At 34.7% G+C, this 24,362-nt stretch overlaps 1 protein-coding gene across 1 annotated transcript in view; it reads left to right on the top strand.

The window, feature by feature from the left end:
• LAPTM4B (lysosomal protein transmembrane 4 beta) overlaps nucleotides 1–24,362 on the top strand; it is a 109,952-nt gene that overhangs the window by 50,248 nt on the left and 35,342 nt on the right. The window contains exons 5-6 of the mRNA XM_051970898.1: nucleotides 2,431–2,529; nucleotides 10,940–11,035. Coding sequence (XP_051826858.1) covers nucleotides 2,431–2,529; nucleotides 10,940–11,035 — 195 coding nt within the window. The remainder of the gene's footprint in view (nucleotides 1–2,430; nucleotides 2,530–10,939; nucleotides 11,036–24,362) is intronic.

The raw sequence follows: 24,362 nt of genomic DNA on the forward strand, positions 1-24,362 counted from the left end.
GATAGGAAAACTCATGAATTAGAGGTATAAGGAATGTTAGAAGTCATTAATCCATTCCCTCCATTTTCCAAATTTGTTTAAAACCAAAACTCTTCATTGCACTGTGCTGCCTGTCATATAATGTTATTTGCCTTAGAAAATAGAGACCACATTTTATAATATTAACATGTTAAGACAATCATTGTTTTAGAATTTGATGGAGACTTGGAGATTAATTAGAACAAATCATTCATTTTTATTTTTATTTACTTAAATTTTTTTTATTTTATTTTTTTTCAAATTATTCATTTTATAAGAGGAAAAACCATTTCAGCAAAGTTAAGTGACTCCTTCTAAGTCAGGTACTTAATGATAAACCTGGAATTTGAACAGAAATTCCTCTGATTCTATATTGCACATTCTTTCCATTGGAACATATGTAATATCCAGAGAAATCAATATTTAGATAAGTTTCAAATAAATATTATTGGAAATCAAGAGGAGTTGGGAGTTCATAAATCATTCAGGATCCATTTATGTAGTTTTTTTTGGTTTTTTTTTTTGCATTTTTACTATATGTTAATGACATTAACCTATAATAATTACATAGAGGGCTCAGATCAGTACTGAGAAGCTGTTTGATGGTAAATTTCTGTTTCATAGCCAAATGTTATGAGAGGTACAATTGATAGAGCATTGGTGCCCCTGAAATCAGGACAATCTGAATTCAAATTCAACCTCAGATACTTAAAACCTATATGACCTCGGGCAAGTCACTTAACTGCAATTGCCTAAAAATAAAATTAAAAAACGTATCAAACCATCATCTGCTGAGTAAAGTGAGCAGAACCAGTAGAACATTGTACATAGTAACAACAATATTATGCAGTGATCAATTTTGATAGATTTAGCTCTTCTAGCAATACAATTATCTAAGACAGTTCCAAGTCTCATAATTGAAAATGGTATCAATGTTCAGATTAAAAACTATAGTGTTAAGGACCATGCCTAAGTGAAGGGACAAGTCGATTTTCTAAGACCCTCCATAGCTGTGATCATAACACTTGAAGGAGTGAAGCAGCCTTCCCAGGTGTTCCTTTGGATTGGGAATGAAATAAATTGGAGGCAGAGGGAAGAGGAGAGAAGTCAGAGAATGCAACTGTCTCTCAGTCTCCTTGTATTGTCACCCTCTTGAATGAAGAGATCCATTCTACAGGTCTGAGTTAGACTTCTAGCAGTCACTGGAAGGTGGCTCTCCTATCACAACACAAAAGAGAATGAATGTGGATTGAAGCATACTATTTTCACTTTTTGGTGTTTTTCTTTCTTGTTTTTTTCTTTTGTTCTGATTCTTCTTTTACAACATGACTAATGTGGAAATAAGTTTGATAATGGTTATACATATGTAACCTATATGAATTTGCTTGCTGTCTTGGGGAGAAAGAAAAGGAGGGGAAATGTGAATCAAAATATTATAAAAGTAAATGTTGAAGACTATCTTTATATGTGATTGGAAAAAAATGCTATTAAGTGAAATTTTTTAAAAAGAGTTTATTAAAAAAAAAAAAAAGACTCATCTTTCCTATTAACCCCTTGGCAGATTGAAACCCTCTAGAGGGACTTCAAAGAGTCAGAATGGGGCATTTCCAGTACTCTTGAAAGATGGCATTATAAACATTTATATGGTATGAGATGATTCAGTCATTGGTACAAATTAGACTACCATTCTCCATTTTCACTTTCAATTAATCAGCAAGCATTTATTAAGCACTTATGATGCTCCAGGAGCTGTGACTATAAAGACTAAAATGAAACAGTCTCTGCCCTCAAGGAATTTACTTCCTATTTGGTGGAAATGACATACCCGCATCAGAGTGTATATAAAACATATATTATAAGGTAAATTGGAGGAATGGAGACACTATTAGCTCAGGGGAGCCATAATACAAAGCTCTTCCTGCAGGAAGTGGAAACTGAGCTTTAAAGAAAAATGGGGATTCCAAGAGGCAAAAATGAGAGAGCACAATTTGTCTTCCATTCTTTCTCTTCTATTATTTTCAGATGCACTAAAGGTATAGGGTCTCTATATAAGGGACACTGTTTCCAAAATGACAGTGGGATCAGGGGGTCAATCATTAAACCCCTAGAAGAAAAAGATACCTAGTTTCTGTGGCTATGGTTAATGGAAAAGCAACTTTTAAGATCCCGTTCATGTATCTTTATTTCCTTTTTCCCTCTAGACAAAACTAAGGAAACTAGCTTCTCTTCGTTCTCTTCGTGTTATTTTTATTTGGTCCAGATGGGCCAGAAATTGAATCTTGGTCCTAAATAATAGCTATCAGCTTTAATTAATTGCCTTCTGATAGGAATGCCTGAAACACTGCCCAGAGAATGGGATCTTGAATGATTAATGAGATTCACTAATGAGTTTTATTTTTTTCTATTCCCCAGCCTCCTCATTTTCCATACAAGGAAGATATCATGTCAGTGAATCCTACCTGTCTAGTCCTTATTATTCTTGTCTTTATCAGCATTGTCTTGGCTTTTAAGGTAAGAATACATATCTTATTTAACTTTCCTATATGCTCTAGATAAGGGTTTTCTCATTAATAATTATTACCCTTTCCTTCCAGAGCAATTGTGTGTCTGTTTTCAAGAACTAGTACACACTATGTAATAATTTACTGAAAACTTTTATTTTCACTAACATGGAAAATCCAAGAAGAAAATCCTTGCAACCTTACTCCCTTCCCAAATAATAATAACTGATAAATGATTATAATTGTTTATTTAGAGTGCTGGACTTGGAATCAAGAAAGCTTAAATTTAACTCTAGCCTTGATTCTTCCTAGCTAGCTATATGACTCTGGGCAATCATCTTAGTTTCTTTTTAAAAAAAAAATGGAGGTAATGATGGCATCTACATCTCAGGGTTGTTGTGAAGCCAAAATGAAACATTTGTAAAGCTGTTTGCATATATGTAAGTGCTAGATAAATGCTAGGTTTTTTTTTTTTTAATGTTTTCAAACAATTTGCATGTATTATCTTATCTGATCCTCAAAAAAACCTTGGGATATTTAAGTACCATTATTATCTCCATTTTACAGTTGAGTACACTGAGGCAAAGAGAGGTAAAATTATGTGGCCAGGGTTATACAGCTAGAAAGCATCTAAAGTGTATTTGAATTTAACACTTGTTGACTCAGGACTCTATCCACAGTGCTACCTACCTACCTGGCATTTTGGTGGCATTGTAGAGCCCTGGTGCTAGTATATGGAAAACCTGTTCAAATTCTCCCTCAGCTATGTGCTAGCTATGTGGTTCAGGCAAATTACTAACTTGCCAGGCATAAATTTCCTCATCTGTAATATGGGAATGCTAATAGCATCCATCTATCTCACAGATTTGTTATCAGGATCAAATTTTATAATACATATGAAAAACTTTTTTTGATGTATTATTTATTTTTTCAGATTTTTCTTCTTTCTTCTCTTTTTTTATTTGTAATATTCTTTGTTACAGGGGATGAGGTGGAATAGCTGAAAATCTGGGGGGGAGATGTTACTTAGGGAATGGTGAATTAGCTTAGAGAAATGGAGTCAGTCAAAGCTCTAATGCCAGTTAGAATGGGATAGGTTATTAAATAGTCCCTACACTTTTATCCTAAGTGAGTTAGGGACACCCAGTCAGTTTTTGTTGTTGTTGTTTTAAGAAAAAGTGAGAATTTGAGCTGAGCCCTGAAATTTAAATTTAAAGGGAGAATTCCAAAGGAATGAAGATTGAGATAAGAGAAGTCTTTCTAAGTGGCAAATGGGTTGATTAAAGATGTGGGGTGGAACTATCTGCGGCACCTGACTGGATAGAGAGGAGTAAGGAACTCTTGTAGGGGGATTTTATGAGAATAGTGGTAACTTTAGATTGTGACTCAAGGCTATATGGCACAAAGCTTTGCATTATATTCTGCTTGGGTTTTAATCTTTAGGCAATAGAGAGTTATTAGAGCCTTTTAGTGAGGAGAACATTGCTAGAGGTAGGAAGCCTTGACATTATTTTGTATTTACTATATTTTGTATAAATTTATCTTCAACTTTTATATTCCATTTTCTTCCTACTATAATGTAAACTCTTCAAAGTGTCAAGCCCTGGATGATTGGTTATAGCCTGTCTGAGAAAACTGAGTTTAGAAGAAGGCCCTAAACCTTGAAGCTCTGACCACCCCCTCTTCACATGCCATTCTGACACAATGAAGGATAGCAAAGAAAAATATTGTCCAGGTGCCCGCCTCCCTGACTCCATCCTTCCAAGATTGTCCCGACCTCTCTTAGGACTTGAGTTGTAGCACACTGCCCCCTCCCCCAGTCTCCTGCCCTTGACAAGACATCAGTCTCCTGCCCTTGACAAGACATGGAGCTATGGTTCCTCCCTTGTCTCCCTGCCTTTGAAGTGTTTCCCTCAAGATAACGGCAGCTGCAAGATGTTAGGCTAACTGCTTGTTTAGCTTCTGTATGCTGCTTGTCCAGCAATTAAGTTAGGACTCTCTATATAAGCCATTTTCTTTGTTCAAGGCCATTTGATTTTGGGTAAATTGAGCCTCCTTTGGCCACTGGTTAATAAACTCCACTTTAAATAAATTGGTCTCTACTCGCCTCTGTATCATGGTAGTACAAAGGGAAGGGGCTGTTTCATATTGGTCTTGTATCTCTAGCACCTGGCACAAAGGAAGCAGTTAATGCTTATTCAATTGAATCAGTTTGATTTAAGGAATTTGGGTATAGAGTTTAGGACACAAGTGAAGGTGTTGACTTTGGAAAAACATAATAACACCTTTTCCCCAAGATAGAAAGGAAAGAAAAGAATACAGATAAAAAAGATAAAGGTTGTTTTTTTGAATTGTCCATTTTCAACTTGTTTCATGGAGAAATTTCTCCTTTTTCATGCAAAATTCAATTAAATTAAACAGCTACCATATATAATACATTGTGTGAGAGAGATACGATGATAAATAAGACATGTTCTCTGCCAACGAAAGCTTAATACTTAATCATGGGGCAGAGGCATATGCTCAAATATCTAGACTCCTAAATAATACCTTATAAATGTATGAGAAGAGTTTCAACAAAATGTGATATGATATGACATCTGAGCAGGAAAGGTCCTTTCTTCTTAGCTGGGCATTGGAGCTGGGTGATAAGCTCATAAGCTGCTATAATAGTCAACATTTGTCAGCTGAGTGACTTGGGCTTACTCCTTGTGAGTGGGCAAATCCTCTAACCTCTCTCAACTTCAGTTTCCTCATCTGTAAAAAGGGAATGAGATTTAACATTATTTTTCAAGATTGTTAAGTAGCAAATAGGAGAATATACATAAAATGGTTTGCAAATACTAAATGCAAATAATGGCTATTATTATTACTGTTATACTAAGTTTGAACATTAGCAGTTAGATGGAAAGAAATATGTGCAAAGTCTCATCTGTTGTATCATCTGTCCTATTTCCACAAGGGCTATTGGCCTGTCCTTTCTTGGCCATTCAAGGTATTCATAAGCTGATTACCTCAGAATTAGCTTATATTTGAAAGGAGACTCTACTATAATATTCACAAATGGTTATTCAAAACTCATGAAGATCTCTAGGGAGGGAGAACCTACCACCTGTCAAAATAATCCTGTTGGTTAACTCTGATGTTAAGAGTAAAAAGGGAGATTTCCTTGTTCTCTGCATCCTAGTTAAGGAAACTGAGGAATGGCTCCTATTCTTCTCACGAGGTACTACTACTCCCACAAAATTTACAGCTCCTAATGAGACTCATCTCTCCTCTACCCCATCATAAATATAATCCCTTACAATTCAACCATGTTTGTATACACACATAAAAGCTCCCTCAGGAATGATCTTTGTTTCTTTCTCACCCTTTGGATTTCAGTTTTCCGTTATGTGTACCAAATGAGATAACTTTGATTCAACGAACATCTACAAATCACCTACTATGTGCAAAACTGTACTATATGCTGAGGGCACAAAGATGAACAATGACACAGTGACTGGGAATTTATATTCTAATACAGAAGTGAGACATGTATGAAAATAAATACAAATTAGACAGAAATAGCAACATAAAAGGATCATAAAGGAAGATAGAATGGTTTAGAAAAGGAGAATGAACTGTTATGTGGGAAGGAGGTAATTAGAGATAGCTTTGTGGAATTTGTATCCAAGGGTTTTAAATGTATTTTTTATACATAAATACATTCCATTGCTTAGTATTCTAGTTATAGAGCTGGACATGACCTTGGATACCACATATTTTGTTAATCGGTCATTTTTCAGTCATGTCTGATTCTTTGTTACCTCATTTGGTGTTGGTTTTTTTGGCAAAGATGCTGGAGTGGTTTGTCATTTCCTTCTATGGGTCATTTTACACATAAAGAAACTAATGTAAACATTCAATGTGTTACAATAAAAATGACTTGTCCAGGATCACACAGCTAATTAGTATCTGAAGCTGAATTTGAACTCAGGAAGATGAGTCTTCCTAACTCGAGATCCAGCATTCTTCTGCTATGCTGCCTAGCTGCCCCAATTATTTTAACTACTTTATTTTAAAGATGAAGAGCCTGAGACTCAGACAGATCAGTTGCTTTGTCCAAGGCCATGGAGTTAGTCGCAGTGGCAGCTCTGAGATTCAAACCCACTTTTTCTAACATGAAATCCTACCTCCTTTCTACTATTCCCACAAAAAGCGTTAATAATATCTGAAAATTGTTAAAGTCATAAGAATTACATATTGAGCTATAGTTTAGGGTTTTTATTGACTGAAAAGCCTGTTCATGAGTACATGTAAGTCAAGGTGTACATGAATCTGGGAAATACATGATTTAAAGAAGAATTATTCTTTTATTTAAAGCCCTATTAAATTTTTATTTCCCTTAAGAGTTTCTTGGGTCTGGAGGACAGTAGGAGGCCTGAGGTAGAGCTCAGTTAATGTTGTTCTTCCCCCCACTCAGCTTATTCTTCAGGAATTGGGGTCATTACAAGCTCTTACCTCTCCTTGCTTAATGGTCAGTCTGGGAAAATACCATTAGTGTGTCTACATCTTAAAATATATGACTCTACATAGTGAGATAGGCATTAAAATTAAGTTGATTCTAACACTTTAATTGAATTTTGTGTGCTTGCAAAAGCATGTGCAGATTTATGGAAGCTACTTAATGAAATGAAGGTTGGCCAGCATCAAAAAAGCTTTGTGCTATTTATCACTCTGATATATATAAGTGGACAGTGACAAGTTTTATGAATTGTAATTAAGGATCAGGCTTCCAACATTCCTGAATGGATGCTTGCCAGGGAGCCTTCCAGGTCAGGCAGAGGAGAGGAATAGCACTCCTTGGCTTATTTTGAGCCTTCAGAGCAATTCTGTGTCTCCTACTCTTTGGGCAGGTAAAGACTATTGTAAAGGACAGAAACTCCCAAGATTTAAGGAGGTGTGTTCAGACTATGGGCCAAGCTTGTACTTAGCTGTTTTTGTACTCAAGAAAAGCACCCTAAAACATGTTTTCAACTTAACTTTTTGAAAATAAATTCATTTGAATAGAAACAAGTCTAAGACACCATCCCATGATGAATAGAGAATTCAAAAGGTCTACTTCCACGGATAGATAGATAGATAGATCTCAGGCACGGTTCTTAATACATTATTATTTTACAATAATTATTAAGATATGTGACGACTGGGAGATAGAAGTTCAATATCTAGAAGGTTTTTTTTTTTTAATTTTAACTAATTAATTTAAATTTGTTAACTAGTTACTAAACTCGGGTATTTTTATGCTGTTGAAAGAATTCAAGTGCTTTTAGTGTCCTCTAAATTTCAGGGCCTGAGATAAAACCCTGATTGCCTTACTCTTGTTTACAGCTTTCCTGTGGGCTTCTGTTTCAGCTTTAGTGAAAAAGCTACTTTTAAAAATTTGCTTACTCAGTTTAAATTTACAGTTACGAGCAGCAAGCCAGTAGCCATAAATTGCAAGTCCTCTCAAGGGTAATATCTATATTGATATTTGATATAAATTATAAGACAAAGAGCAAAACTTATGTTTTGGACTACCTGATGGGAATAATAAGATGTGCTTGTTATTTTATGAGTTTGGTTAATGCTCCTCACTGATCACAAGAAATATTTTTGTTTCTCTTTTTATAACCCCATTGTGGTAACAGTTCCATTTTTATATAGTCAGCACTTAAATTTTGCTAAATCTTTAACCTTACCAAGAATTAGGAGTCAGTAAGAAATAATGACCATGGATGACCACTTTCCAGTAATAAAAGTGTTAGCTTTAATAAAGAAAAGATTTTAGAAATTCAGATCAAGTTCCATTATGGAAATCAGTAACCTCTATTAAGAGTCAATATTTGCAAAAGAGTTCTTTAATCACTCAACAACCATAAATTAATTAGACATATTTTAGCAGAGCCAATGAAGTTATAGTCTAGACTCAGGTGTAGGTCGGGAAGGAAGAAAGAAGAAAGGGCTATATGACCAGAGATAATTTTGCCATCAGTGGTATCCCATCAACATAGAGAAAATCCTTCCAGTGAAATAGATGACAACCCCTCCCCTATTCATCCTATGAAACTCTTGTTCATGACTTCCCATTTGTTTCATCACAGAACCTTAACCCCTTGTCTTTGGGAACCATTTGACATGAACATACCAGTATAGCATATGAGCCATAGTTTGAGGACCCCTGCTCTAAACCATAATATGGGTTTTTTCCCACACTGTGATTTTTTGCTTTCACCCCCTCCATGTTCAGCTCATCTTTTTTAACCATCCATTTCTTTGAGGACATCTTTTATGCTGATTTAGCTGCATAATTCCTTTTATGTGTTTGAATTACAGCCCATTTGCACCCACCGCATGCCTCTCCATTACATTACCTTTAAGGTGATTAAAAACAAATAATGATTTTCTATTTGTGTTTGATTTATTTTTCTTTATTAAATTTCCAGAGCATTTCAGGGGCATACTTAGACACAATTCAGTTCATTTACACATAAGACTTCCCAAGTTGGACTAGAGTATGGGGCACACGCTTGATAATTACTGAGACTTGAATAGACTGTGATTTTGTATAAAAGACCATTAATGAGATCTTAGGTTAAGTTAAAAGAATATGCCTTCCAGATATTAAGAAGTGATAGTTCTTTATTTTTTCCTGGTTAGATGACATCTGGCTAAACTCAAATATGTCTTTATGCTAGGAATTTAAGTGGATTATTTTCTCTCCTGGAAATGTTAGTTTTGCTCTATTATGAAAACTAAATACTGAATGTTCATTTGTTCATTGTTTGGCATTTATAACTTGCTTCCCGAAAAATTAAATTTGAACAAATTTTGCATGTGTCATAAATATTAATGTATTATGTACTACTAAACATAGGTATCTCTTACTTTTATAGAATTAAAGTTTCAATAAAGTTCACTGTCCTTATATAAAATTCTGTAAATTGAATCCTATGAGAAAAACATGTCCCAGTAGATGGAAAATTGCATCACTTGTAAAGGAATCCTAGATTTCTGGTTTGATGAAAATCTCTCCTTTAGGGAGATCCAAGCATCAGCAGATTTTACCTAGAAAATCATTGCTTTCTTTTCTCATGGATTTCTTTTACTGTTATCTAAAATGTGATGATCTCTAACTCATTATTCAAGATATCTACCAAGCTCCTGACCTTCCTGATCATTGAACTGCTAGACTTCTTGGGTCCAGTATCTGCCGGGGTCTCGCCGGGGTCTCCAATCACTGACACAAGTCCCTCTTCTTTTGTTGCTTATGAATTATTCAACATCCATTTCCTCTTATTTTTCATTCTCTGCTACCAAATACTCTAAACCAGGGGTCCTCAAACTTTTTAAATAGGGGGCCAGTTCACTGTCCCTCAGACTGTTACAGGCCAGACTATGGTAAAACCAAAAACTTTGTTTTGTGGGCCTTTAAATAAAGAAACTTCATAGCCCTGGGTGAGGGGGATAATCGTTCTCAGCTGCCGCATCTGGCCCACGGGCCGTAGTTTGAGGACCCCTGCTCTAAGCCATAATATGTTTTTTTTCCCACACAGTTTTATTTGTAAAGGGCATAAGTGTACAAACTCAGAAGTAATATTCAAGGATAAAGGCAGTCACAAGTGTATTTAAAAGAAATCAATCTAGAGTAACACTCGCCCAGAAATGATTCCATCATTAATAAAAGCAAGCCAGGGCAGTGACAGTAATGGAACAAAAAACAACCAAAAAAACTTGTCAGGCCTGAGTATCATCAATTAACAGTGCTTGGTTCATTGACTGTCCTCTCTGAGTTTCTGACCCTAACTATGCTTTAGAGTGATGGTTTTGAGTTGCCTTAAGTGTTAGGCATTCCCATTTTTACTTACCCATTTGCCCCTTGGCATCAACTAATGGTGTGTTGCTAAACTAAATTTAGCAGATTAAAATTGGGCAAGAAAAGAATGAATATGTAGTCATCTCATCCTCTGTTGAGCTTTTGCTACATTTCTAGAATTTTCATAACTCCATGATTTCCCCTTTGTGCTTATATCCCTTATATCCCCTGTCTGAGACCATAGGAAGATTTAGCAAACTTAGGGCTCCCTGGTTGTATGCTTGCGGACCCACATTTCTCATTTTCTTCACATTAGAAATATACAGTGATATAATTTTGAATAAGGTTACAATTACCTATTTTACCAGTAGGTGACGCCATACAATGATGGATTCTAGTTTGAAAATTCCTTCAGTTTAGGGAATTAATTTCTGTAAAATGAACCAGTGCCTTATTTTGTCATTTCTGCCTATTTTAAATATTACCCAAATGATTAACTCTTAAGGGATTCTTGTAATATCATTAACACTGTTGTGTTTTTTCCTAGGAGGATTTTAAATGTCTCTTACTCTCTTCTTGCCAGGGTTACCTGATCAGCTGTGTTTGGAACTGTTATCGATACATCATTGGCCGAAACTCCTCTGATATTCTGGTTTATATAACCACCAATGATACTACAGTAAGTACAATGTCCTTTAAATCCAGGATCTAGCTTCTCATTTTGATCTGAGATACAGGGAACACCTGTAATTCTTTGTCCTTTATTAGCAATTCTCTGTATATTTCCAGTAACTCTAATATTCACTCCCCTGGTTACCAGCTTCAGCTTACTTTGTCAGTGATGTTCCACCTGGCATCAATGCATTCAGCAGATGCCGCAATCTCTTTATTCGGCAAAAATGGTTTACGCAGTTGCATGAAAAATGACCTGTGACTTATCATTTAGCTCTATTAGCTACACATTATATGGTATCAAGCATAATATAGTCAAAATTCTGGTCTCATTTGGGAAAAGCAAAAATGTTCAAGTGAGAAAGTGAAATAAAGGAAATGGGTAAACCATGTTCAAGAATAAATTGATCAATCAGTAAGGATTTTAATGTGCCTTTATCTACCAAGTACTACGTGCTGGGGATACAAAAAAGAAAAGAATCCCTTACCTTCCCGGAGTTTTCATTTTATCTGTATCTGGGGAGATAACATAATATATAAGTATACACAGAATAAATGTAAGGTAGCTAGGAAGGAAAGGCATTAGCAGTTGCAGGGAGTAGGAGAGTTGGGAAAAGCTTTCATGTAGAAAGTGATGCTTGAGCTGACTCTAGAAGGAAGTGGGGAGTTCTGTATGGTAGAATTCAGGAAGGGATGTATTCCAAGCAGCCAGTGCAAAGGCATGGAGTTGGGAAAAGGAATTTCAAATGTAAGAAACAGCAAAAAGGCCAATTTTACTGGATTACAGAATGTTTAAAAGCAACAATATGAATTATTATTATTTTTTTTTTTTTTTTTTTTTTTACTGAGGCAATTGGGGTTAAGTGACTTGCCTAGGGTCACACAGCTAGACATTGTGTCTGAAACCAGATTTGAACTCAGATTCTCCTGACTTCATGGATGGTGCTCTATCCACTGCACCACCTGGCTTCCCCAATATGAATTTTTTTTAATTAAAAAAGCTACCAATAAAAACCTACCACCAAAACTCTTTAGATTTTTAAAAATTACTTATTTTTTCTGTAAAAAATTACCCTGGCATGAGTTCTATCAATAAAAAATTATTTTAAAAAAATTACTTATTTTTTGTATTTGAGTTTGGTTAGGTTAATCACTTCTAATAATGCCTAAATGTGGGCCAAACCAGAATGTATAATTTAGAAATATGGACATTATGATTCCATTATAATAACATTTAGGACATAGGAAATGAAAATAAAAAAATCAATCCCCAGCTCATGTGGATGATACTGAATATAAATGAATAATTTCCCTGTTGAATTTTATTTTCCTAGGAAATGAATATAGTAAATACAAAATGATATTATAAATAAATATTTTTTCCAGTCATAGCTAAAGAATTAAAATTGTATTTTCATTATGAGCCTATGATGGAAGTTATTTTCCCTAAACATTCAGCTGTTATTAAGCACTTACTACCAGTGTATTTTAAAATATGAAACACCTCAGGGAAATAACTCAACTCACTGTAATTTTTTTTGGTATTTGTGAAGAAACATTTTCTCTACTTTGCAGTTTAATCAATATGCTAGATTATTTTTGTCATTACTGCTCTACATCCCCCTACCCAAGGCATGATATTTTAATGGTTATATTTTTAAAAAATCATTATTTCAAAAATTCCTGGTGAGAAGGTAGATGATGTATAAATTCCATGTGTTAACTTTGAATCTCACTTGTCATTTCTTGAGAAGAAAGTTCTCTGCAAAATTAATACAGCTCCAGCTTTTATATTTGAAATTGTGCAGAGCTCAGATCATATGACCGATGTGAACTGGGGGAAATCACTTAATTTCCTGGCCTCAACCGTTTCATTATGCCTTTTAGCTCTAATTCTATAATTCTATAATCCTGTATTCTTTTAGTGTATTTACTAAAAAGAAAAATGAGAAAGGTCTCTTATTTTGGATGGAAGATTTGTGGAATGGTATAGAAAAGAACTCAAAAAGGATGAGAAAGCATAGAAAAGCCATATTGGTCATGGATGATCTACTTCACTGATAAGAATGAACTTCCTTCAGATCTGGGGTCACAGGATTTGAACTTTACTCTTGACTCTTTTACCTTTGTAAATTTGGACAAGTCATTTTACTTCTCTGAGCCTCAGTTTTCTAACTATAACAGGACTTCTATTAGTGTTACACATGGACTGGCAATACTCCAGAATACTGGAATCAGATTAAAATGTAATTGGGAAAATATTCAATAAAACTAATAAAAATACAATGAAACATAATATTTTATTTAAATTTTATTTTTATTTTTAGTTCCATGTTCCCTCCTCTCCACCCACTCCCCCATCCATTGAGAAGGCAAGACATACATTATAGTCATGCAAAACATATTTTATATTAGTCAGTGGCAGTGTATTTTAAAACTAAGTCAATATCTTGGTTCTTTTCAATAATGAGGTTATTTGGGCTAATTCCAAAAGATTTGTGATGGAGAGAACCATCTGCATCCAGAAAGAGGACTATGGGAACTGAATGTGGATTACAACATAGTATTTTCACCCTTTTTGTTGTTAGTGTTTGCCTGTTTTTTTTTTTTTTCCTTCTTTCTCATTTTTTCTCTTTTTGATCTAATTTTTCTTGTGCAGCATGATAAATGTGGAAATATGTTTAAAACAACTGTACATGTTTAACCTATATTGAATTGCTTGTTATCTTGGGAGGGAGGAGGAGGGGGGAGAGAGGTTGAAAATTTTGGAACATAAGGTTTTGCAAGGGTGACTGTTAAAAACTATCTTTGCATATTAAAAAGCTATTAAGAAAAAAAATAAGTCAATATGCAAACTACAATATACAATATGAAGAAGTGTTTGAGAGAACACCATTTCCATTTCCATTTGAGTTTGATACCACTGTATTAGATTATTTCCTAGCTCTCTTCCTCTAGATTATATAATTTTACTGTCTGTCCTTTAAAGGAACAGTTAAGTAGTACAGTGAATAGAATGCCATGCCTGGAATCAGGAAGATTCATCTTTTTGAGCTCAAAATATGCATTAGACAGTTACTATCTGTATGATCTTGGCCAAGTCACTTAACCCTGTTTGCCTCAGATTCTTCATCTGTAAAATGAGCTGGAGAAGAAAATGGAAAACCATTATCTCTGCCAAGAAAATCTCAAGTAGGGTTACAAAGAATCAGACATGATTGAAAGTGACTTATCAACAACTACTCTCCAAGGTCTACATGTATAACTTTAATATCTACCTAATTAATGAGGCACAGAGAGTAAAGGATGCCACAATAAAGAAATCATGTCATACCTCTGCTAAAACATTAAAATATTTTAATATTGTCCAAAATTGAAGAAGGACTTTTATTTCATTCTATAATGTGCCACAGTTTTTTAATTCATTCCAGTGAAGTTCAAGATTCTCTTTCTGTGGTTTGGTGGAGGAGGCAACTATTGGTGGTGGTGGGTACAACAACAACATGTGTATATACACACCCACAAAAAAAATCAAGGTGGAATTCATGTCCAGCTAAACTAGTAATGGAAAGTGGAAAGTCCTCTCCTTCGTGGCCCCAAAAGAGATCCTGGTACAGAGATTTTACCTCAGAATTTTATCTCACTCAAACTTAAGTGGGGTGGAGAGAAAAAGTGAAAGTATGTCAAAGAATGACTACATATCAAGCATGATCCTTTTGTAAGAAATGTTTGAGAGAACACCATTTCTAAATTACTCTTTTATAAATGATTTTTTTTTTAGTTTTGATTTTGATCACTTTGGGGGTATCCTAAAAAAGGGTTCTTGTCTAGATAGAGGTCCCCCCAAAATGGTCGTCCATTAAAGATAATATCTTTCCCAATTTTAATGGGTGTAAATAATTTTAGTTATTCTAATTTTTATTTCTCTGATAATTGGAAGGAAAAATCATTCAATGATTCACTGAGCATTTTGATTTCTTCCATATCTTTTAGATGAATAAATGAACTTGTTTAAATGCTAAAATATGTATAAAACACTAAAGATACAAATAGAAAACAAGATAATCCTTGCTCTCAAGGAGTTCGTATTCTGCTGGAAGTAAAAAAATTGATAGTTTCAACTACAAGTCAGATGGAAAAGTCCCTAGTGATGTGATGTGTGAAGTCATGGGCTACAAGCATTGTTTGACCCAAGGCTCTTAAGTTCAAGATCCTGGACTGTTTTCATTAGAACCTGGTGGATATGGTGATGTTTTGACTTGTCTGTCACAAGCTGCCTCCTGTCTTTCCCTCTGAGTACCTTGTTGCTTCATATAAGCTGCTTTGCCTGCCTATTGGTGGCAGTTTGATTTTTGACTCCCTATATAATGGGGAAAACATTTTCCAACTCTGAAAAATTTACCTTAATTCTATTCAAATCCACAACTGAATTTGGATGTCATACTTTTATTATCATGGAAAAGATTTTCTTTAAACATTCTATTCCTTACCTTTTCATTCTACATATAATTACTATTTTTGATGTTATGGAAAATTCTTTTTAAAAATATAATTGAATCAAGATAGTCCCTTATTTGACTATTTCTTCTATTCGTTAAATAGCTGAGAATTTTCTTTCATTTCACAATTTATAGATCTATATCAATCCATTTAAAAAATATTTCCTTTAATAATATTTAGATTATTAAAACATTTGAAATTTATTATGACATGACATGTTATAATCTAATTCTGTTTTTTATTATACTGCTCCAATTTTCTTTATTTAAAAAATTAAAAGATGGATATTTTAACAATGAATACTCTACTCTTTTTGTCATCTTGGATTTCTCACAAACTAGTCTGTTTTATTCCTTTGGTTCTATTTTGGGATAATCTAGTCTGTTCTATTGATGCATTGTTTGTGTCATCACTTGTATGCTAATAAATATTTAACAATATATTCTCCAAGGAGAAAAATAGATCACACTTTTTAAGTTTAGTTTGAATGAATAACATTTTCTCTATACTTTCTTAAGTCTAAGCATTAGATGTAGCAATAAATCAGGCCCTAATTTATAACATTTTCAGATTTCTAAGATGTAAATGCTCACACAGGTAGTCTGAGTCAGCAGGAGCTACTTCTAATAAAACTGATTACCTTACTTCAATCAATTCAGCAAAAACTTCTAAGTCTCTATTAAGTACAAAGTACTAGGCATGCAGAAATAAAAACAAAAAAGTCCCTACCCTCAAGGAGTTTATGTTCTACATGGGAACACCATGTTTATACTCTATTCTATGGAGTAACTTTTTGGTTTTTTTTTTTTTTTTTTTTGGTACATATTATTTTAAAAACCAATCAATTTAGACCAATCAGTCAGTTGGTGCATAGTCTGGAAAAGGTAAGATTTAGAGAAATATGATAGTTGTCTTCAAGTATTAAAAAGGTAATAAGGTATATGGAAAAAGAAATGTACTTGATTTTTCCAGGAGGCATAAATAGAAATGAGAAATGGAAGTTACAAAGAGACAAATTCAGTTTCCTTATAAGGAAACATTCCCTAACAACTAGCATTATCCAAAAGTAGAAGATGTTGTCTCAGGAGGTAATAAGTTCTATCTATGGGAGGGTTTCAAGTAAAAGTTGGATTATTGTTTGCTTGCTGAATTTGTAGTAGAGGGGATTCTAGTTCTGAGACTCTGGGTATCTATTAAAGCTATAAATTTTCTCTTATTGTCATCTTCCATGTTCTGTTTCAGTATAGTCATTGCACATTGAATAGTTCTCCAATTATTTCTTTCTTCCGTTATTTATGTGAAAACTGATACTTCTATGTGATTCTTATGTGCATCTTGATAGTGTCACACCAAAGGATGCTATGACTGGTGTCTGATCCTCTCAATCAAGCATTCACCCATTCTCTCCACTGATAACAGTGAATTATCCCTTTCCTCTGACCTCTTTATTGCCCTTTCTTTTGTCTCAAAAATCACTTGCCATCGTTCCCAACTCTCCTCTTTTCATCTGTTTTAATCAATTTTTTAAAAAAATAAAGTGGTCTTTCTCTTTGCCAACATTGGCTTCATGTAACTATTATACATATCAGTGTGCTGGAACCACCTTGAACTAGCTCAAGAAAATAAGATGGTTAAATTTCAATTGTGAGATTTTAAACCTTGGAAATTGGGATATGTTACAATCTCACTGGTATTAATAGCCTTGCCATATTCTATGATTCAGCCAAAAGACCTTCCTTCTGTTTCTGAAATTGTATCACATCTCTTATCTTTGTGCCTTTGCAGTGGCTATCACCCATACTTGAAATGCAATCTCTCCTAAACGCCATTCCATAGAATCCATCACTTTCTACGAGACACAAGCCAAACAACGTTTTATACTTTTCCTGATAATTCCTCAACTGCTTTTGCCTCCTTCCTGTCTTGTATTTAGCTACTTTTTTCCTCTTCTATTTGGTATATAATCACATGTACACATTGTCTCCTTTTATAAAATGAAATCTCCTTGAGAGGAAGGATTAATTTTTTATTGTCTTTTTGTATAAATTGTCTTTTTGTTTCCTCAGCATATTATTTGACACATAATAAATGCTTGTTAAGAGATGATCTGTCAAGTTTCCATTGTTAAGCTGATTATATATATGTTCAGAATATTATTTCTTTGTTATTGAAAACAGATTTTTAAAACAAATATATGACAAAGGGTCATAGAACTAGAATTAGAAGGAATGACAGAGATCATCTAAGACAATTTTTTATGAAATTGGAATTTAGTGAAGCACAGAGAGATTTAGTGACTTACCCAATAAGTGGCAGACAGGATTGGAATCCATATCCCTTTACTCCCAATCCAGTATTCTTTCTACTGCTCTTGTTTAAGCGCAATCTTAACTATAGCTAAAAGAGCTTATCATTTAAGGTTGGTTGTTGTCCTTCTTTCTCAAAGAGGACCAAAATGATGTCACTGTGTTAGAGTCAAGTTACATGTGTCCAACTGTGACTGATCCAATATGTGCTTGGAAGGCTCTACCATACTTTGGATATAAATAGTCCCTATGAAGTTTTGAGGTGGATTCTCTAACTCTGCACATCTTGTGTTTCTTCTGAGCTAATTCAATTCTGTTTTGTACACAGACTACAGCACTTCTCTGATGAGAGCCCATCATTCTAGGTAGTCTTCGGCTAGTGTCTCTCATGTCTTAATTCTAAAGTTCTTAAGAGATATTTTGAAAATGTCCTAGTATTATTTTCCTGATCATTTTGGGAGTTAATGCTCCCGCCACAGTGGCAAAATGTATCCCATTTTTCACTTTTTACTTTATTGCCTTCTATGTATAAGGCAGAGATGGCTTCCATACTCCCCACATGTTGCAAAGTTAATAGTTGACATCTGTAAAAATGTACAGGCATCGTTTTTGACTCTAAAACAGCTTCTTTTACTTGGAAAATAGAAGGAAGGGGTGATAAAATAGATTTTTCCTATGACATGGGGAATGTGTCCTCACCAATTTCCGTAGAGAGATAGATGTAGCAAAGAATTATGATAGGTTGTCAGAAACTACAAGATCATCCCTGAGGTTTTACTGATCCCTTGACAATCTACAGATAGCAGAGGATAAGGGTCATGAGGAACTCTTACTGTCACATTTAGGGGAAGATGGCTTTTCCTTCCTATCACATAAGCTCAAAGGATTAATTACCCTGAAAGATTTGAAACTACCTTTTCTCTATCCAGTACTTCATCTCTGTCAGAGAATTGGATGAGTATTAAGGGGAAGGTTTATTAAAATGCTAAACATGAAGCCCTCAAATTGAAAGAAATTATCCCCTTTCATACAAGTTTCAAACAACTAGAGTTTTCTACACAAATGTTTCACAAGTCCCAACCAAGACTACCCCAGGTTCTGCCTGCTAAATCCACTTAATTGAATAGTTGATGAACCTCACTGATATTTCTTTTATTAGATTAACCAGAAGACCTGTTAGTTTAAGTGAATGGCATGAACAAATAAAGTACAAGAAAAATTTCCCCATACACACAAGTTATACTTTCCCATACACTAATAAAGGAGAAAACCAGCACAGGAAACATATATGAAAGACATTTCTTTTCCTACCTTCTTTATCCTTTGCTATGATAGATGACTTTTTGGAATGTATTTGGATATAAAGGTAAGCACACACTGGTATCACTGAGCAAGGTACTTTTCATTAAGCTGGGGCACTCGGATACTCGAGTCTCTCTGCCATTCTCCTCTTTTCCAGACCCTTTCATTGATGCTTGGAGTCTCCTACTTAATTTTTCTTTTCTACTTCCTCTAACTTTCAGCTGTGTAGATAGTTTAGGCTCTCTGCTGATTTTCATAACAATCACTATTGTACATTTGCTTAGACAGTCAATTCTCTGAAAAGAGATAGATAGGGAAGTTCTTTCAGCAATAGTAAAGTTCTATAGCCACATTTCCCAGGCATCCAGCAAAAGTCCTCAGGCTAATATTATTTCTCTTTTGAACCATCTTTTTGCCCCATTGGTTCAGGTGCCTATTCTCAGCCTCCTCGCTAAATTAAAGTAAGAAAATTCCCTTTAAATCCAGTCATACACTGAATTATTACTTTGCATCCTTCATATCATCCTGGGATCTTGATAACTGTAGAAAGAAGTTTAATACATTGGTAGGCACAAACACACATATATACAAAGATTGATATAGATACATAGATAAACATAAAGATAGGTAGGTTAGGTAGATTGGCAGATAAATAGGTAAATGAGTGAGATTTATTAAACACTCATTAAGTGGCAGGTATTGAACTAAGCTATAAGCAGACCAGACAGTACCCAATCTTAATGAATTTATGTTCAAATGGAGTAAGAAAATACATAAAGTCAGTACACATGGCAACATGATATGGTGATAACTGGGAAATGACAGAAAGACTTTCCTCTCCAAAAGATAAGACAAAAACACCTATCAGAGCCTTATGCCTCAGAGGGGTAGAAACCAAGGTTCTAGTTGGGGAAGTTGGCTGGAGTTTAGGTAGCATGGTGGGGTGATGGCTGGGAAGTAAAATTGCAAAGCTTTATGGATCTGTTTTCAACCTCCATAATGCCTCCGGTTACCATGTAGATCAAGCAGGGCCAAAACTAAACAGAGTAGGTGATACTAGGGACTGTCTACCTAGTTCTTTTGTTCCATATTGTTGCATTTATTATACGTTCCTGATAGCAACAAAATCCCTGGTCTCCAAATTATATGCAAACTGAAATATGGAATTTTTCAAAGGAATTTGCATCATTTTTATAAATGTATTTTTCCCCTTTAAAGGCTTTTCAAATATTAACATTTAAACTGAAGTAACTGCAGTATTCCGATATTTTGATAGTATACATTTGTTTCTGAAGAAAGAGGGGGGAGACATTTACATAATTTCCATTTTGCCTTGGAATTACTGTGTGATTGAGTCTATTCAAAAAGAGTCAGTTGAAATCAGGGCAGCATCCCAGGTTCAAATTGCAAACAAGAGAAAATGATCCCAAGAAGTTATGGCAGCTCCCTTGTTTGCAAAGTAAAAGGCTATGGGAGTAGAAAATGGCACTATCAAATTCAGTTAACGTATTGTAATATAGTTTTCCTAAACTTCTTTTTTTCCTATCTCCCTTGTCTTTTTGGCAGGAGAGGGAGAAGGAATGTAATTAGAAATGAAGGGAATGTAAAAACAAAAGATGTTAAAAAAAATTAAGATGTAATAAAGGAAAATTCCTATCAAGTAAAGAATAAGAAGAAAAATATAAATTTATTTTTGAGAAACAAGTTATTTAAATTTCCATTTTATCTTGGATAAATTACTGCAGTTTCCTCATTTGTAACATATCCCTATTTGTAAGAAGGTGTTGGACTAGCCTCTGAGATCTCTTAACTCAAGATTATATAAATAAAGTCGTTGAGATAAGATCTTACAACATGACTATGAAACTTGGGGGAAGCATATTGTCAAAGGGTGCAGAATCAAAGATTCTCCATCAAAAAATGGCTTAGCTAAGTTAATATACCTTTGAAAAAGTTCTTGAAGCCCCAGGAAACTAATTCCCTATAACTAAGATACATTATTAATAATGGATTTTCTGATTTCAGATGTTTCATGGATGAGACCAGTTGTGTTTAAAAAAGAAATTAAAAAATGGTGATTATAAGGTCATATAATATTCTTATTCTAAAGAATTAACCAAAGCTAACTTAATAAATCTAGAAATATGTAAGAAAGACTGAAGTTCTGGACACATTACAGAAAAATAAAGATCTTAAAAAAAAATAAATTAGAACAGAATGCTAAGCCACATGTCACTAAATAAACCAGAGAAGTATTTCACTGAATCTAGGAACTCACATTCATTTCATTAATCTGGGGCCTGAATTCTAGCTGTAAATATGTAGGGTAGCCTCTTGTATATTACAAAGCTCTTAGAAAACTTCCCAGGTTTGAAGCATTTTCTGACTTATTACCCACTCAAACCCATAGCTTCCAAGACCTAGTTTGTTTACTTTTATAAATCAACCAATTAGTTCAAAACAAAAGAATTGTTCATTCATAGTATCATTTATTCAAACAGCATTATAAGTAAAGTGTCAAAAATAAATTTTACCATCCTGTGATCATGCACAGATGGGGTACACAGTCTCAAATATTCCCAAACTTTAATGGGAAAAAAAAAGCCAGAATGAAGAGAAACCATGTCGTCGGGGACCATACGTGAGAGGGAATATGCCAGGAAACCCATGTGGTCAGGATGTATACAGAACACACATATCAGTAACCTCTGTGGCTATTGTGGAATCCATGTGATGTACAAATATGGTGGGACATACATGGGGGAATGTGTGGTCAGACTGTAAACTTGGCCAGGATAGTTCACTTCTATGATATTGCAGAGCTTTTTAGCATCCTTTGGTGAAGTTATTATGTTCTCTGCTGCTCTCTTTAGGGCCTAACATTATCTCTATGGAATGTTCCATCCTCTTTATTGTGTATTGTTTCTGCACTTTTTGTCATCACATTGATTCTAGGAGTGATAGGTTTCTCTGTCTATAAATGCCCATGATAGCTCACCATGGCCAACTTTTTCCCTTTAAATAGTTTGCATTCAAATTTTTAGGTACAAAATGAACATTAGAAAGGCAGAAAACAAAGCAAGTAATATCAACTATGTGGAATCAATGGATTCTCCTTATTTAAAACTTGTACATTTTAATAAGTTAATCATGAGACTAAATACATTTTTCTGAATGTGGCTTCCTAGGCTTATAGTCACACCATTTCATTCATCATTTAGCTCTATGTTGACACCAATATAAAAATATAAACATCATGGCATCTTGCCTAATAATGGAGATCAACTAACTATATGCCAGGGGTATTATAGCTGGGACAATACTGTTGGTTTGGATTTTGGATTAAATAATCTTTGAAACCCCTTCATATTTCCTTTTTGCGCCATCTTGTTTTAATACCATAACTTGTTCATTTCTCTCAAAATCTTCATGTGTTTTGGTTCCATTACATTGTTTTCAGTCAGTAGTCTTAAATCAGTGAGCTCTCATTTTTCATTATAACTGATCTCTGACCCATGCAGCTTTCTGGTTACTTCATCTGTAATTTTTCAGGGAGGCTTCCTGGAAAAGGCTTCTACACATAAACATTAGAAGGCTTTTTGTCTGGAAGGAGTCAAAGGTTGCACTGAAGAAAACGCACACAAAATAGGGGCCATCAAATACACAGATGAGCACTTTCAAACCATCCTTTCAGAAGAGTTTTTCAAAGTCTGATTTTCATTGAAAAAGATTTCATCTTTAAAAAAAATTGAACAAATAAAAATGCGTTATTGCTGAGTCACATCTGACTCTTTGTGACCCCTTTGGAAAAGAATAATATGCCCTTTTCAGCTCATTTTATAGATGAGGAAATTGAGGCAAACACAGTTAAGTCACTTGCCCAGGATTCACAGCTAACTGGATTTGAATTCAGGTCCTCCTGAGTCTAAGGCCAGTATTCTGTTCCCTGTGCTACCTAGCTACCTTAAAGTGAGCCATAAGACAAGTGGTCTCATGGCTGGTTTAAACCCAGGGAATGAGGTTTGGGTCTTATTTTTAAAGTATCTATGATGGGGAAAAAAAAGGAGGAAGAAAGAAAGTAGCAGTTCTCAGTTTGTCAGGCAAGAGTTCTTAATCTGAGATCCATGTACTTGTTCTTTAAGTGTTTTGATAGTGCTTCAGTACAAAAGAAGAAAGAAACCATTTAATAAGTGCCAATCATTTGGCAAATTTGATCCCTGCAACAGCTCTGAGGGGTGTTATTATTTCTATTTTACAGTTGAAGTAACTGAGGCATTCCTAAATTGGGTGTGACTAATAAATTTCTGAGGCTTTTGAGGCTAGCCAACCAGACTCAAACTTGTTGGAGAATTAGGGGGATGTCTATCCTAAGCATGTGAAGACTTCCCTGGTAGAATGGCTGAATGAGAACAATTTGTTCAACAGCCATGAAGAGGGCTGGAGCACTTAAGAGCTTGCTCAGACGTGGCAGCTGCCAAAGTTATCCACTGCATCCTGAGCCATTTCCAGTCATCCTGACTTTGGTCCTGCCAATTGACTTTGATTACTGGAAGACAAAGTAAAGCTGAGGACTTTGTGCAACTCTATTTCACTTAAATCTGATTCTCCAGCAAGTCAATACAACACCTTTTTATGTCATTAGTCTTCTTTGAAAATGAAGGATGGCCAACAAGAAGTGTTTGAGGCCATATATTAACTCGAGAACTCCAGAGTCCAGGACTGGTGCGCTCCTTGCTATGACAGTCATCATTACATAATGAAGCATGAGTAGTAATTCAGTGGAGAAGAAAATGATGAGGTAGACTTTCCAAACACTTTGTGTTAAGAACTCAATTGCAAATGGGTGTTTTTCTGTTTCTCCTGATAAATGGACAGATTATTAATTCTGTAATTAGAAAAGCTAGGATTCATATCCTACCTCTAACTTACTTGCATAATCTTAAGGAGGTTTCTTAACCTCCCTTGGCCTCAGTTTCATACTCTGTAAAATTAGAAGGCTTGAATTAAATGAGTTTCTTTGTGGGGCATCTAAGTAGTACATAGAGCATTCAGCCTGAAATCAGAAAGACTGTTCTCATTCAAATTCAACCTTACTTATCATATGACCCTGGGAAGTACCTTAAATCTTGTTTGCCTGATTCCTCATTTGTCAAATGATCAAATGGCAAACTGATAGAGTATCTTTACCAAGAAAAACCTCCAAATGGAGTCATGAAGAGATGGATA

Source organism: Antechinus flavipes, chromosome 1 (assembly GCF_016432865.1).
Source record: "Antechinus flavipes isolate AdamAnt ecotype Samford, QLD, Australia chromosome 1, AdamAnt_v2, whole genome shotgun sequence".
NCBI lineage: Eukaryota > Metazoa > Chordata > Mammalia > Dasyuromorphia > Dasyuridae > Antechinus > Antechinus flavipes.